General features: G+C 37.0%; 2 protein-coding genes across 2 annotated transcripts in view; one reads left to right on the forward strand and one right to left on the reverse strand.

Annotated features, from left to right (window-relative positions):
* Positions 1-3,737, reverse strand: part of LOC107597775 (dnaJ homolog subfamily B member 12) — a 14,719-nt gene extending 10,982 nt beyond the window's left edge. The window contains exons 1-4 of the mRNA XM_016288956.1: positions 3,548-3,737; positions 3,221-3,382; positions 2,435-2,508; positions 1,499-1,608 (exon numbers count right to left, since the gene is read on the reverse strand). Of these exons, the coding sequence (XP_016144442.1) occupies positions 1,499-1,608; positions 2,435-2,508; positions 3,221-3,382; positions 3,548-3,737 (536 nt within the window). The remainder of the gene's footprint in view (positions 1-1,498; positions 1,609-2,434; positions 2,509-3,220; positions 3,383-3,547) is intronic.
* Positions 3,738-6,057: 2,320 nt separating this feature from the next.
* Positions 6,058-12,751, forward strand: LOC107597746 (acyl-CoA desaturase). The gene is made up of 6 exons (XM_016288922.1): positions 6,058-6,304; positions 6,438-6,656; positions 8,586-8,716; positions 9,772-9,977; positions 10,067-10,299; positions 11,178-12,751. Exons 2-6 carry the CDS (start codon positions 6,446-6,448, stop codon positions 11,375-11,377), a joined length of 981 nt encoding a protein of 326 aa, XP_016144408.1. The 5' UTR covers positions 6,058-6,304; positions 6,438-6,445; the 3' UTR covers positions 11,378-12,751.
* The last annotated feature ends 4,749 nt before the right edge of the window (positions 12,752-17,500 follow it).

The following is a 17,500-nucleotide window of genomic DNA, read 5'->3' on the forward strand; positions in this document are numbered from 1 at the left end:
TTATATATATATATATATATATATATATATATATATATAATTTAAATATAATATACATAATTGTAATTATTAAAAACAAATTACAAAAATATATAAAAAGTCATTTTAATATTGCAAGCATGTAATAATAATATTATAAATTGTGTCTATAATGTTTATATAATAAAAAGTATTTTTTAAATTATGTTTATTATGAAAACATAATAAAACACGTGTCACTCCACAAGACTGTTGAAGTGACCTGCAAAAAAAGCGAAAGTGACTCAGAAACTGTGCTCTGCATTTCCCACATCCAAGCGCACACACTCACACACACTCTCTCACACACTCTCCCAAATGAACACACTCACACACTCATACTCTCCCAAATGAAACAAGATTACTGTTTTTTTCTGTATTTCTGATCAAATAAACACAGCCTTGATGAGCAGAAGAGACGTCTTTCAGAAACATTACAAGTCTAACTGATCCCAAACTTTTGACCGGCAGTGTAATTTAAAATGTGAATTTTTTTATTCAAGTGTATTCAATCTGATTAACTGATCATTTAAAAAAACTATATTTTTGGATTCATTTTGGTCAAACAAATAAAATGTTGCATAACTGGTCCATAATCTTTCCCAGTCCTCACACACATCCAGCTGCTGATCAGGGTCCAGAACTCGACCTGTGACCCGACCGGTCCGAACCGGTTCATCATGGCGTATTGATCGGGCGGCTCACGGTGACCCGGCATGGACCAGCGATCAATACAGCAGATGCTTTCTTATTTTATGAATCTAATAATAATAATAAGAAATGTGCAAATATTGTGGCAGAGCACTTGTACTTGGCTATACATACATACATACAAGTATAACATAAAACTTCTGACATTAAATGAAGCAGCATTGCAGATTTGCAGGTCACTCAGATGTAAGTACGTAAGTGACATTGATTATGTGACAAAAGGTCAGATTTCCTTCAAGCACAAGTCATGTGTTACTCACTTGTGGCCTACAATCAGTCCACAACCTGAACAATTTATCATTTTTATATATTTTTTTATGCTTTAACTTTTCAGTTAGACCCCACAGAATATACACTGAACATATATTCTTATTTATTTAATACATGCATAAATAAATCAATTTCTTCTTAGAATTTTATTTATGAGGTTTTATCTCATAAATATATTTAAAATATATATATATATATAAAATCATTTTTATGTAAGGCACTTTGAATTACCATTGTGTTTAAAATGTGCTATATAAATAAAATGATGCCTTGTTCCTGTGTAGATAATGAAGTTTAAATACTCCATGTATCTGCTGTAGAACTTTATGTAAGTCTATTGATTCTGATAACGTGAGCGTTTGTGTGCTTAAGATATCTGAAGGTGACTACTGGAAGAGCAACAGTGCTGTTTAAAGTGTGAAAGCAGATAAAAAGAGAGTGACAGAGAGAGATACAGATAAAGAGAGGGATAGAGAGAGAGAGAGAGAGAGAGACTCACGGTCTGAAGCTGAGGCTGTAGGGTGGGTTGGTCACCATCATCTGACTGAGCGCTGATACGATGACGAGGATGAGGATGGGCATCAACTGCATGAGAAGAGCAAGACCTCCCTAAACACACACACACACACACACACACACACACACAGACACACACACACAATCATATTAATCAGACATCATAACTCTCCATAAATCTTCAGCACAGTCAGATCTACTCATAAATGTCTGGTTGCTGCCCTCTGCTGTTTCATTCACAAAATACAGCTACAGTCAACAGCATGTGAATCTGCTGCAACTTTTGAAACCATAGTACTTTAAATGAATTTTGTAAATGAAAATTAATTTAACTAATAGAATTTTATAAATACTATAATTTTATATAGTTTTATAATTTCAAATATATATATATATATATATATATTTATTTATTAAAATAATTTATTTTATTATATATTACAAGTTTATATATATATATATATATATATATATATATATATATATTTATACACATTAAAATGTATAAAGTCAATATACAATACATTTATAAAACATTTTATCATATACATTTTTAATTATAAATAAACAACACACTCATACATACACACACACACACACACTCACACACTCTCCCAAATGAACACACTCACACACACACTCTCCCAAATGAACACACTCATACACACACACACACACACTCCCGGAGCAGCGGGCAGTCATTTTTGGGGGTTCAGTTCTTGCTGAAGAGTCATTCACTCCCCAATTCCTGCCGGACCTGAGACTCGAACCCACGACCTTTGGGTTACAAGTCTGACTCTCTAACCATTAGGCCACAACTACATTTTAACCTACTACGGACATTTTCACAGTTACTCCAAAACACACTTTAAAACTCTCCCAAATGAACAGAGATCATGGGTCTGAAGATGTTCCTCACCCCTCTGTGTTCTCCTCTCTCGCCATGATTCTGATTAAAGCGCATCCGTCCATTACTGTACATGTGAACATTACCTGAAAGAAACACATTCACGTCTTTATTCAGAGCCTCAGGAACTCATGGGATCGTGCGTGTGACGTCTGTTCACTTACGGCTCAGTAAAGGCCCTGAAATCCACTGACAGAGACACAGACGCCTGCGACAGTTACTTCACATTAAATCTTCACAGCAAACACAAAACCTGGCTTTCACGAGTCAATAATGCTCGATATGTCCAGGTCATATTTCTTCCCAAAATCTAAAGTTAAAAATATGGAATTATGTTTCTGCTAAGAGAAAATGATAACGTCGTGTTTCACAGAAAAACAAAAACAGTAACGTACGGAAGCTTGTTACTGCCACAGAATGTAGAAATAACTAACTAAATAAATAAAAAAGTAACTTTTCTGAATTGCAAGTTTATAGTCTACATCTTGGAATTCTCAGAATTACAAGAAAAAAATCTGAATTATGAAATATAAACAGAATTGCAAGAACAAAAAAAAACTCACAATTACTTTTATTCCTTTGTGGAAACAAGCTTCTTGTTTTTTTGTCATTTCTTCTCAAAATGAAATCTTTTTATGAAAATGTCACAATGCAAAAAAAAAAGTTAATTATGCAAAACATAATTTCTTTATTTTTCTTTTGATTTTGGGTGAACTTCTGAATGCACAACACAGCCAGTAAATGTTCTTTCATTACCCAAGATGCCCTTCAGCCTCACAAACACACGCTCAGACTCACTAGAAGGGAATCCTCCTCCGAAGAACATGTTGAAGAGATCTTCAGGTGAAATATCGGCCTGGAAGTGTGTGTCGTTGGTCTGGCTGGATCGGGTCGAGCCCAGCTGATCGTACTGACGTCTCTTTTCCACATTAGACAGAACTGCATATGCGTTTCCTATGGCTGCAGCACATAACCACAGTTACACAGCAAATACAGGACACTGTTTATGTCTTTATTACATTTTCAAATGAATCATTCACTTTGCAGATGTTAATGAAGAACGAACACTGTTGCTGCAGACAGACTGTGACGCAGCCAAAGCAAGCGTATAACGGTCTGCCGTACCTTTAAACGCCTCCGTGGCTCCCGGAGCGTGGTTCTTATCAGGGTGAAACTTTAACGCCAGTTTTCTGTAGGCTTTCTTAAGGTCGTCTTCAGAAGCATCTTTCTGCACGCCGAGAATCTCATAGTAGTTCTTGCACTGCTTGATTCTGCCAAGACAAAAAAACACCACAAACTTCTTAAGAACAGGCATTTGGATCAGTGTTGTTATTGTTAACCAAAAGTCTTAAAAATAGTTTTTGTTAAAATAAATGTATTAGATAAAATTTAAAAACTTAAAACTAAAACTACTAAAACTGAAATAAATTAAAGCTGAATAGAAATATAAAAAAAAATAAAAAGACAAAAGCACATTGCTAAATTACTCAAATTTAAATTAAAATGCAATCTTAAAAATAAAAAACTAATTCAAAATATTAATGCATATCATAATAATATATAAATAATACTACAATAACACTGATGTGGGTATTATGAAATAGATACAGTGGGCCTCATTTATCAATCTAACGTAGAAACGAGTGCAGATCTGTGCGCACAAATCAACTTACGACAGAGTTCACGTGTGATTTATGAAACATTCGTATGCCGCAGATCTCATCGTACGAATGATCGTATGTTGATAAATGTGGCGCCAGAAAACAATCGTCATTTGTATCTTTGTTTTTAACTTTAATAGCCTACTTACCTCCCCCTGGCAACTTTTATTTGTTGTCATTTGTCTTTCTAGCTTTTTTATTTTCCTTTCCTTCTTTTTGATATTGTTTCTTAATAAAAAATATTATATGTTTTTGCTCTTTGAATAAAAAAAAAAAAAGAATAGCATACACACATACCACATAGTACACAATAAAATATCAAAATGATAGTTTATGCTTTATTTGGATTTATTTTTAAGAGTGTTATTTAACATTATTGTTTATGAAATTATTTTCAGTTTTATTTACATTTATTTTTACTTCAGTAACATTATAAATGTCTTTACTCTCACTTTTGATCATTTTAATGCATCTTTGATGAACAAAAGTGCACCTTTTCCTTTATTTCCCTTTTTAAATTGTATTTACCCCAAACTTTTGAATGGTAGTGTATCACAGTTTTCATATTAAGCATCACAAATTGTTTTTAACGTTGATAATAAAGCTAATATAGCAATGTGAATACGTGTGTTTCTGATGTGTGTGCTGGTGAAATGAGAGCAAAGGTTTAAATGATCTCACCCAGCATCGTGTCATGTAATATCAATATCATTATCTGGATCGGACCAGTATCTTCTTCATATCAGCTTATCATGAGGTCATATAGTGTGACACATGTAAAGTTCAATAAAATGTTGACAACAACTTTTAACTCCCACACACATTCAAAGATGTTGATGAAAATGACAAATTATGATTTCGAAAAGACAATAATGTATCTCAAAGCACAAAAATACTGCTACAGTTATTAATAATAATAGCTGAGATGATCAGTCTTCAGAGAGCTGAGGAATGTCTCACAAATATGAGAAAATGAGTGACTGTAAACTGATTGCTGTCGCACTGATAGTACAGGTAATAAAACACTGTTGTTTTACAGACTAGCTTATCAACGCAGAGTAATGTATGTATTTATTTACCAGTGCATGAGCTTTTCTTTCATTTCACCACATTCTGGAACACTTTATCACAGCAAAGCAATGATTCACATCATTTAAAGCAATTCATCTTCAGTCAAACTAATAGATTTAAAATATTTAAGAAATAAAAACGATAAAAATAAATAACAACTAAATTAGATAATATTATTTGTTTAAATAAAAATGTGATTTTGTGTTTATATTTAAAATAAAATGTAATTTATATATAATTTAATTTATATAATATAATAATAATAATAAATAAATATTTAATTTAATTTAAAAAAATAATTTAATTTAAAAAATAATTATATATATATATAATATAATTTATTAACAATTTACAAATATAAATATTCTAAATATTCTGGTGCAAAATAAATCAGTGACTCAATTTTGAACTAGCTCGTTTTTATGAACATTCTTAACGAAACGATTCACTAAAATGAAGTAGTTTTTGATTAGATACATTTGATTTTTATTTGTTTGATAACATCCATGCTTGTCCTGAGAATGAATTTTATGTACACGACACGCCCTCAGAAACCAACTCTTTTTATTAAAGGGACAGTCAGTGTAACACAATGCATTACATAAAGTCCCTTAATTAAAAAGAGCTGATTTCCGACACTGTAAAGCAAGGAAACCCCTGAGGTCACTGTAGTTCAGCTGATACATAGATCACTATATGAAGTTCTGTTATCAGTTATCAGTATATCAATGTCTTGCGTTATCAACGATGCAATATAAAGTGATCATCCATGAACAAATAGGAAAATAATGAGTGAAATGTTGAAATAGTGCAAGCCAGCAGGGGCTCGCGGTGATTGGCTGCGGCGGAGAAACTCCTCGGCGGTGGGGTGAGCGCAGCTGCCGTATAAATGCACCGGCTCCGGTTTGGTTTGGTTGTACGGGGATGCTGGAGCGAAGAACGGGAAGGAGAAACATCAGATGAGACTCAGCCAATCCGAACGCTCGCTTTCAGGAGGCATCGACCTATCTAGCCAATCAGAGCGCAGTATTTCAGGCGTTCGCATCACCGGCAGCTGTTTGCGCTTCACGAGTGTTTGTGCTCCTCAGATCCAGACTCGGTGTCGTTCAGTCCGCGGGTCAGCGTGCGCTCAGTCCGCAGCATCAGTCCGGTGAGTGTTACTTTCTAACAAGCGCGGCTGCTTTGATGCGTCACACCGATGTGACCCAGTTTAGCCTCGCTTTGCTTCTGCTGTATCCGCTGCTCTCTTTGGGTGTTACAATAACGGAAGCTTGTGTCGCCAGTGCTCATCATGCCTGACAGGGACATCAAATCTCCAATCTGGCACCCGGAGCCGGAGACAGTGGAGGACGTGTTTGATCACACGTATAAAGAGAAAGCAGGGCCCAAGCCTCCCTCCGTCATAGTGTGGAGAAACGTCTTTCTCATGAGTTTCCTGCACGTCGGAGCTCTGTATGGACTCTTCCTGTTTCCATCCGCCGGTGTTCTCACGTGGATCTGGTGTAAGTATCAAACAACATTCAGGGGCGCGTGTTTAGAGTTTTGAGGGCCCCCAGGGGCCCCCTCGCTGGAAGTCACGTGAGGTCTGGGGTGGGGTGTTAAGAATTGTGCTATAAGAACACATACAAATGCAACAACTTGTTCTAAACTTTACAGCTAGGTCTCATTACTACATTAGTTAACGTGCTCTTATATTCATTTCAACATTTACTGAAGCATTATTAAAATGCATTATTATTAAAATGCTTGTTAACATTAGTCAATGCACCGCGAATTAGCACGAACGACTGTATTTTCATGAACAAATACTGTAACAAATGTATTGTTCATTAACTAATAGAACCTTGTTGTAAAGTGCTCCCAAAATGTAAAAAGCGACAGACGTGTGGATGAGATCTTAAATTAGATTACTGCATTCAAATGTATTCATACTTTTCTATAGGTTGGGGTGGATAATTGTACTATTTGTTTATAATTTGTGCGATAATACTGTAATAGTTTTCATTAGTAAGCATTTCTGTGTGATAAGAACTCTGTCTAGTGCTCTTAGGAATGTTTTAGCATGACTTTATGAAAGTTTAACTACTAAAACTGAATGAAACGGACGGTGTCTACATATTTTGCATTCTAGTTATTATTTAGTTAGTACTAGTACTAGTACTGGTTATTATGACAGCATTGATACTATTTCTTACAGATAATATCATTGTGTTTTCTTACCGAATGTAGTTTTAAAAAAAAATGACTGTCAGTTTAAGTGACCGCAACGATGCAGTGTTGCCAGGTATTGTTACAGTAACAAACAAAAGCCGGACCCCAAAAATGAAATAAGTTCTAATCTTTTGTTGGGTATTAAGATAAAGATATCGCTAACCCTAAACTGCAACTTCCCACTTTATTAACTTCCTAAAAGGTCACATTATTTTGGAAAAAAACAAGCCCAAAGACGCTTATAATAACTGGAACTGGCAACACAGACACTGAACAATCTAGGCCAGGGTTCCTCAAATCTTGCCCTGGAGGGCCAATGCAGTGCAGAGCTTAGCTCCAACCCTGATCAAACTCGCCTACCTGTGATTGTCTAATGATCCTGAACACGTTGATTAGCATGCTCGGGTGTGTTTGATTAGGGTTAGAGCTAAACTCTGCAGGAAAGCGGATCTCGCGGGCCAGATTTGAGGATCCCTGATCTAGGCAAACCGTCTAAATTTAATTATACATGCCGACACTCATCAGAGGACTTTTAAACAGCTAATTAGAAAGATTGCATGGTGCCTAAACGCGCTACTGACAATATTTTACCATCAAACCCATATAAATCATGCAAAAATGATCATTTGGTCATCGTTTACTCCTCATGCTCGCTCCATTCTAACATGGAACACAGAAGGAGATGTTTAGCAGAATGTTCCCAGACTTTTCCAAACAATGCAGCTGAGTGGAGACCAGGGCCATCAAGCTCCATATGAAGCCTTCTGAAGGCGTACACTAGCTCTGTGTTACTTACATTTAAATTTTATTTCTGCAATCTCATTTTGAGATGTTCTAATGCACACAATTAGTGCCGATGACAGGCAAGAGCTCATTACATTTGTGCAAAGTGACTGACAGATTTTCACTCACTCTATTCGTTTTAAAAATCCGATTGGCTAGTAGTGAAACTTCAGTGCAAATAGAATAGATAGCTGACCTCAATATGACAAAAACTACCACTTCTGGCATTTTACTTGCCCAATTCTATTCGAGATCATCTAATGTCCCTAGTGATCAGATGCACAAGTTTGCGTATCATATTTGCTTAAGAATGCATTTAAAATGAGTTAAATGATGCATGGAGTCCATGTACGTGCATTCAAAGCTGAAGTTGTGCTTTGTGTGTCTAAGTGATTTCCAGCCGTGTATAACAGATGGCGTATGTTTGTGTTTTTCAGTTTTTGCGTGTTTGTTGTTCAGTGCTCTGGGCATCACCGCCGGCGCTCACAGACTCTGGAGTCACAGATCATATAAAGCATCATTACCTCTCCGGATCTTTCTCGCCTTCGCAAACTCTATGGCCTTCCAGGTAACACACTCATCTGAAGGAATTCTCAGCCAGTATAGAGTTTGTCAAGAGTTCAGACTCATCTCGGTCTTTATTCTGACTGTTTTCTACACGTATGAATAAAAGTAGAGTGATGCAAACTCTGAAATCACACAGATGAGCGTCAAAACGCAACACTAATGAAATCTCTTATATTTGAGAAACATCTTAAATCCAAGAATTTTAGATCAGAAGATTATGAGAAGCATTGTAGCAATGCTATACTATTATAATTGTTATATTTTGAATTAGATTTTATTTTTGTCATTTTTAATCGTTTTTTCTCTATTTATTAATTTACTTGGTTGTAGTTATTTTAGTAGCTTAAACTAAACAAAAATGAGAAATGTGTCCTTGACACTAGCTAAAATAATTTCAGTTAATGTTCATTTTGTCTCAAGTAAGGAATGTTTTTCTTGGTTTTAGCAAATTATAACAACCCATTTGACTGCTAGTGAAAGTGTAGAAGCTGTAAAAAGTGGTTAATCCCTTTCTATGAAGTTTATTATTTATGTATTTGATTGTCATTTCCATCTATTCACTGATTCATGCAAAAAAACTTTGTTAGGCATTAGGTTGGAAGATTTTTATGCAAGTCACTAAATAAAAATAAAAAAGGTAATTGCAACTTTTTATCTCGCAATTCTGACTTTTTTCTCTGGATTGTGTGATACAAAGTCAGAATTGTGAGAAACTTGCAATTGTAAGATCACTAAATAAAAATAAAAAAGGTAATTGCAACTTTTTATCTCGCAATTCTGACTTTTTTTCTCTGGATTGTGTGATACAAAGTCAGAATTGTGAGAAACTTGCAATTGTAAGAAAATAGTCTTTTTTGTTTTTCCTCAGGATTGGACTTTATAACTGCTTCTTTCTCAGAAAAGAAGTCAGAATTGCTTTTTATTTTTTATTTTGTGGCAGAAACGGGCTTCCATAGATAATGTACTGTAGTGTGTTTGTGTGCTACTAGTGGCACAAAGCAGAATCGCAGTGGTTTTTTGTGTAGAAATGGCACACTTCTCCTGCTCTCTCTGTAGAATGACATCTACGAATGGTCTCGAGATCACCGCGTTCACCACAAATACTCCGAGACGGACGCCGACCCTCACAACGCTGTGCGAGGCTTTTTCTTCTCTCACATCGGCTGGCTGCTGGTCCGCAAGCATCCGGACGTCATTGAGAAGGGACGCAAGCTGGAGCTCAGCGACCTGAAGGCCGATAAAGTCGTCATGTTCCAGAGGAGGTAAGTCTGAGATCACTTTGTGTGTCAGTCAGACTGGCGGTGTGTGGCCAGAGTAAACCGTGTAACTGGGTCTGATTGAACTGTGTCAGGTTCTACAAGTCGTCTGTGCTGCTGATGTGCTTCTCCGTGCCGACGCTCGTGCCGTGGTTGGTGTGGGGCGAGTCTCTGTGGGTGGCGTATTTCGTCCCTGCTCTCCTCAGATACGCAGTTGTGCTCAACGCCACCTGGCTGGTTAACAGCGCCGCGCACATGTGGGGAAACCGGCCCTACGACGGCAGCATCAACCCCCGGGAGAACAGATTCGTGGCCTTCAGCGCTATAGGTACGTCTGATATACTCCACATGAGAGCAGCGAGGGACAAATGAGGCTTTTTCAGCTTCATCATTGTTTTCAGTAAGAGCTGGTGACGAGACCAAGTTGAGCAGAGTTTAACAAAAACAAGGAAAAAAATATTCAAGGAGCTGAAACATATTTTTGGGACAGTTAAGCACACTTAACCTTGAGTTTGCAGTAATGCAAAACATTTTTATTGTAAAAAATATATATAGCTGAATCACTACCTGCAATATTGAAAAATACAAAAGAAAAATTAGAATAAAATGTTAACAGTAATGAAATTTAGTTTGGAGTAAAATGTCCTTAATGCTCAATTTTCATTATGAAAAATACATTTTTTACAAAAAAAAGTGCATATATATATATATATATATATACGTGTGTGTGTATATGCACACACTACAAATTATATTCCCATTTTATATATAATATAAATATAATTTCTAATATTTTGTAGAAATATATAAATGATTATATATTCACTAAATATTAGAAATGATTTGTCTATTATATTTAGAATATATATTTTTGATGTATAGAAAAGTATGAATTTATATTTAATGATATCAATTTTGTAATTTTGGAGGAAAATGTGCTTAATTGTCATGAAAATCTATCATGGAAAAGTAAAATAAATAAACGCTTAATTGTCATTATGACAAAATATAATTTATTCCATCATTCTATATACAAGAAATACATAATTATATTTTTGCCAAATATTGGAAATTAATTTTCTGTTATATTTAGAGTATTGTTTTGCTATATAATAATATATATAAAAACCATTCAAAATAATTTCTTATCGTTTGCATTTGCTTAGATTGTGTATTGATGAATCACCTCCTGGTTTAATTTCTCAGGCGAAGGCTTTCATAACTACCACCACACGTTTCCCTTCGACTACGCCACCAGCGAGTTCGGCTGCAAACTCAACCTGACCACCTGCTTCATTGACTTCATGTGTTTCCTGGGTCTGGCCCGAGAGCCCAAGCTGGTGTCCAGAGAGGCCGTGCTCGCTCGAGCTCAGCGCACCGGAGACGGCAGCCACCGGAGCGGCTAACGAGTGCCGTCCGTCCTAACGAACTGCACACATGAAAACAGAAGGACGTCTGCTCTTCCGGTGCTGCTTCATGTCAGATGACAAATGTTGTGTTTCCCAGTCTAGCCTGTGAAGCTTTAATACGGGGATCTGACCTGTTTGTGTAGCGCTTATTCCGATCTTCTTCCTCTTCTCGACAGCAGCTGTAGATATTTTTGAGTCCAGTCTTGTAGCTGATTTGCCAGTTTACTCAAAACCTGTTGCCCTCCCGGTCCTTTTATGTGCGCGTCTTACCAAATCTAGCTGTGCAGTTTGGTAGAAATGAACTAAGATGCACATCTATCTATTTAATATTCAACAGATGCACCTTACTGCATCTGGACTAAATAGAGATCAGATGCAGACGTAGTTCATAATTTAATATTGCCAATCTATTTCGTTGCCGTACTTGCACAAATGGTTCAATTGCCTGAATTCTTAGGAATCTGTATTGAAGATTCGTGATTATATTTTTTGACCACAGCACAAATACGACAGACAAAGTCTTTTTGTTACCACCGATTGAGATCAATTTAATGTCTAATCTGTAAACGCACTTATTTGAGTAACATTGACTTACAATTAACAGTAATTTCGAGGACACCGACGACGACGACGACAGAGAAGGAATCTGTCGCTGGATTGAATGGTTGAGGTTGCGTGAGAATGACGGCGTGTATTGATTCCTCATTATTAGGTACTGTAGAATGTATAGTTTGGTTTTGTATTGTAATTAATCGTGCAACACCATACTTCTCTTTTGAGTCCCGCTTTAACGTTTTCATCTTCTAAATACGTCTGTAGCGTGAGCATGCTGTGTTAATACAGACCTCTTTTCTATGGCAAAATAATACAGACGGACGAATCTGTGCATTCACAGTAATTATAATAACTCATGTGTGTTATGATGCCAAAAGCCATTGTGTTGCATGCAATCCGAATTGGTGCAAACGGAGGTTTTTGCTCTAGTTCACCTGTATGTTTAATCAAACATAATGTATTTTCAGAGAGTTCTCAGTGCTATTTTTCCATTTTTGGATTTCATTTCACAAGTTGCTTGTAATTAAATTGTTTGGTAACTTTAAAAAGCATTCGGATTGCAGTTCTTTGAAGACTTTATACTGTATTTTGACTCCCGTGCCTCTCACCCAGGACAGATCGCCTTATTTTTACTCTTGACGCTTGTGACTCAAGATGCCAAAAATGCGGTTGTGATATTTCTCATGCTGCTTTGAAGAGAAGCCTTTGACTCTTAAAACTAAAGTGATGCTCCTGTTTGCGGTAGTCAGTAGACACTTGTTTAATAATCATTTACTGGAAATAAAGTCTCAAGCACAGAGCTTCTGCACTTTCTGACACGTGTCTGAGTTCTGCACTTCATTTCTGCCACTTTTCTCTGTTTTGTGACATTTTGAAATAATTGTAGCAGTTCTCCTAGAATCTTTTGAACTTGTATCACAGTTTGTATCATGCAATTCTGAGAAAAAAGGTTGCTAGATCTACAGCCCTGATCTGAGAGTCTTCCTGCTGTTTTTTGCACAGCTCGTAAGCACGCACTTCATGTCTGTGCTTGTGTCTGATTCTCTCTGGCAGTTTCTGGCAGTGATGGCATGCATCCAGACTGCTGAATCAGCACTAGTTTCAGTCACTCACAGCAGAGACACGGATTCGTTTTAATCAGACTGATATAACAACTATTGCACAGGTTTTGCATGCATGCAGTTAGACAGAGGAAACAAAGGCTACACTAATTAATGCAATTACTAAACATGAAGTACTTCAGTGTCATTAGGCCTCCAGATAGTGAGACACACACAGAGCCAGAACCACAGTGTTATTATCGGCCACTGGGGCGTTGCGTCATCACGGCGGAAGGTTACAAGGGTTCACAACATCTCGGGAATGTCAACAGCAGATCAGCGGCAGCCAATCAGCAGCGCCGTATGACCCCGCCGGACCAATCAGCGAGCGCCTCTGATGAAATCGTACAGCGGCGCCAAAATGAGACACTAATGGTTGCGGTTTCACAGAGCCACATTGATTTAGAGCTTCTCGTGTGGAAACTCAGCCGGTGCGTATCGCGTGATGATAAACCCACCGGGGAAATCCGTAGTCAACTAGTAAAAGTAGTTAACCATGAATGAAAGTGCAGTTTCCCCCCCGTTTTTGTCAAAATGCCACATGCAAGCGCAAATATTACTACTGAATTTGATGCATTCATATTTATGTTCATGAATATATAGATATATATTGCAAGATATATTAATAACAGTATATATATATATATATATATATATATATATATATATATATAAAATAAAAAAGATGGTCGGGTCATAATTCACGTAATAAAATTGTAGATTTCACAATGGTATTTCCATGGAGTGAAATGCATCTTGTTTTTAGGTTGATAAGTTTTAGGTTCTCGCCCTCTACAGGATCAACTCAAAATCAAAACCCTAAGAACCCTTTTTTGATGTATAGAAAAGTATGAATTTATATTTAATGATATCAATTTTGTAATTTTGGAGGAAAATGTGCTTAATTGTCATGAAAATCTATCATGGAAAAGTAAAATAAATAAACGCTTAATTGTCATTATGACAAAATATAATTTATTCCATCATTCTATATACAAGAAATACATAATTATATTTTTGCCAAATATTGGAAATTAATTTTCTGTTATATTTAGAGTATTGTTTTGCTATATAATAATATATATAAAAACCATTCAAAATAATTTCTTATCGTTTGCATTTGCTTAGATTGTGTATTGATGAATCACCTCCTGGTTTAATTTCTCAGGCGAAGGCTTTCATAACTACCACCACACGTTTCCCTTCGACTACGCCACCAGCGAGTTCGGCTGCAAACTCAACCTGACCACCTGCTTCATTGACTTCATGTGTTTCCTGGGTCTGGCCCGAGAGCCCAAGCTGGTGTCCAGAGAGGCCGTGCTCGCTCGAGCTCAGCGCACCGGAGACGGCAGCCACCGGAGCGGCTAACGAGTGCCGTCCGTCCTAACGAACTGCACACATGAAAACAGAAGGACGTCTGCTCTTCCGGTGCTGCTTCATGTCAGATGACAAATGTTGTGTTTCCCAGTCTAGCCTGTGAAGCTTTAATACGGGGATCTGACCTGTTTGTGTAGCGCTTATTCCGATCTTCTTCCTCTTCTCGACAGCAGCTGTAGATATTTTTGAGTCCAGTCTTGTAGCTGATTTGCCAGTTTACTCAAAACCTGTTGCCCTCCCGGTCCTTTTATGTGCGCGTCTTACCAAATCTAGCTGTGCAGTTTGGTAGAAATGAACTAAGATGCACATCTATCTATTTAATATTCAACAGATGCACCTTACTGCATCTGGACTAAATAGAGATCAGATGCAGACGTAGTTCATAATTTAATATTGCCAATCTATTTCGTTGCCGTACTTGCACAAATGGTTCAATTGCCTGAATTCTTAGGAATCTGTATTGAAGATTCGTGATTATATTTTTTGACCACAGCACAAATACGACAGACAAAGTCTTTTTGTTACCACCGATTGAGATCAATTTAATGTCTAATCTGTAAACGCACTTATTTGAGTAACATTGACTTACAATTAACAGTAATTTCGAGGACACCGACGACGACAGAGAAGGAATCTGTCGCTGGATTGAATGGTTGAGGTTGCGTGAGAATGACGGCGTGTATTGATTCCTCATTATTAGGTACTGTAGAATGTATAGTTTGGTTTTGTATTGTAATTAATCGTGCAACACCATACTTCTCTTTTGAGTCCCGCTTTAACGTTTTCATCTTCTAAATACATCTGTAGCGTGAGCATGCTGTGTTAATACAGACCTCTTTTCTATGGCAAAATAATACAGACGGACGAATCTGTGCATTCACAGTAATTATAATAACTCATGTGTGTTATGATGCCAAAAGCCATTGTGTTGCATGCAATCCGAATTGGTGCAAACGGAGGTTTTTGCTCTAGTTCACCTGTATGTTTAATCAAACATAATGTATTTTCAGAGAGTTCTCAGTGCTATTTTTCCATTTTTGGATTTCATTTCACAAGTTGCTTGTAATTAAATTGTTTGGTAACTTTAAAAAGCATTCGGATTGCAGTTCTTTGAAGACTTTATACTGTATTTTGACTCCCGTGCCTCTCACCCAGGACAGATCGCCTTATTTTTACTCTTGACGCTTGTGACTCAAGATGCCAAAAATGCGGTTGTGATATTTCTCATGCTGCTTTGAAGAGAAGCCTTTGACTCTTAAAACTAAAGTGATGCTCCTGTTTGCGGTAGTCAGTAGACACTTGTTTAATAATCATTTACTGGAAATAAAGTCTCAAGCACAGAGCTTCTGCACTTTCTGACACGTGTCTGAGTTCTGCACTTCATTTCTGCCACTTTTCTCTGTTTTGTGACATTTTGAAATAATTGTAGCAGTTCTCCTAGAATCTTTTGAACTTGTATCACAGTTTGTATCATGCAATTCTGAGAAAAAAGGTTGCTAGATCTACAGCCCTGATCTGAGAGTCTTCCTGCTGTTTTTTGCACAGCTCGTAAGCACGCACTTCATGTCTGTGCTTGTGTCTGATTCTCTCTGGCAGTTTCTGGCAGTGATGGCATGCATCCAGACTGCTGAATCAGCACTAGTTTCAGTCACTCACAGCAGAGACACGGATTCGTTTTAATCAGACTGATATAACAACTATTGCACAGGTTTTGCATGCATGCAGTTAGACAGAGGAAACAAAGGCTACACTAATTAATGCAATTACTAAACATGAAGTACTTCAGTGTCATTAGGCCTCCAGATAGTGAGACACACACAGAGCCAGAACCACAGTGTTATTATCGGCCACTGCGGCGTTGCGTCATCACGGCGGAAGGTTACAAGGGTTCACAACATCTCGGGAATGTCAACAGCAGATCAGCGGCAGCCAATCAGCAGCGCCGTATGACCCCGCCGGACCAATCAGCGAGCGCCTCTGATGAAATCGTACAGCGGCGCCAAAATGAGACACTAATGGTTGCGGTTTCACAGAGCCACATTGATTTAGAGCTTCTCGTGTGGAAACTCAGCCGGTGCGTATCGCGTGATGATAAACCCACCGGGGAAATCCGTAGTCAACTAGTAAAAGTAGTTAACCATGAATGAAAGTGCAGTTTCCCCCCCGTTTTTGTCAAAATGCCACATGCAAGCGCAAATATTACTACTGAATTTGATGCATTCATATTTATGTTCATGAATATATAGATATATATTGCAAGATATATTAATAACAGTATATATATATATATATATATATATATATATATATAAAATAAAAAAGATGGTCGGGTCATAATTCACGTAATAAAATTGTAGATTTCACAATGGTATTTCCATGGAGTGAAATGCATCTTGTTTTTAGGTTGATAAGTTTTAGGTTCTCGCCCTCTACAGGATCAACTCAAAATCAAAACCCTAAAAACCCTCGTGTTCTGATGAGACTGTCTCCACTGACACCATGCACAAAATGTTGCATTTCCCCTTCAGCATCTTTTATGTTCCTCCAAACCTGCAGCAGATCAAGGTCTTGAGGTTCATTAAAATTACAAACCACATAAATCAGTTAAGTTCCAACACAAAAACAATTATTCTGAAGAACTATATTGTTTTTATCATCCTTTAATTGCTTGATATGCCCCTTAACAAAACCAATGTACAGAAATAGCTGACACACTGAGCATTTATGAATGTTGTGCATATTTTTCTTCAAGAGTTTGACGCACGGCCTCAGAATGAACTGCTTTCATGATGCACACAGACACAGAACTGCACGATTCATCACCAGAACATAAACACATTTATGTTTCGGTGCTCTGTTAAAGTACTGAAGAATCTCACAAAAACGGTCCAGGTCATATTTCACCTCAAAAATCCAGAGAAATTACATTTTGAATAAAAGTGCATTTTAGGACCATTAATGATTTAACAGAGTTGGCATTTAAAAAACTTTTATTCATTGATTTTGTGGTGAAATAAGAGCTGGACACTTCTCTCCAGGTTGCATCACACTCGCTTCAGCCCGAAGTCTTGCAGAATTCAGTGGCATT

The sequence above is a fragment of the Sinocyclocheilus grahami genome, unplaced genomic scaffold (genome assembly GCF_001515645.1).
Source record: "Sinocyclocheilus grahami isolate Dianchi unplaced genomic scaffold, SAMN03320097.WGS_v1.1 scaffold236.1, whole genome shotgun sequence".
Lineage (NCBI taxonomy): Eukaryota > Metazoa > Chordata > Actinopteri > Cypriniformes > Cyprinidae > Sinocyclocheilus > Sinocyclocheilus grahami.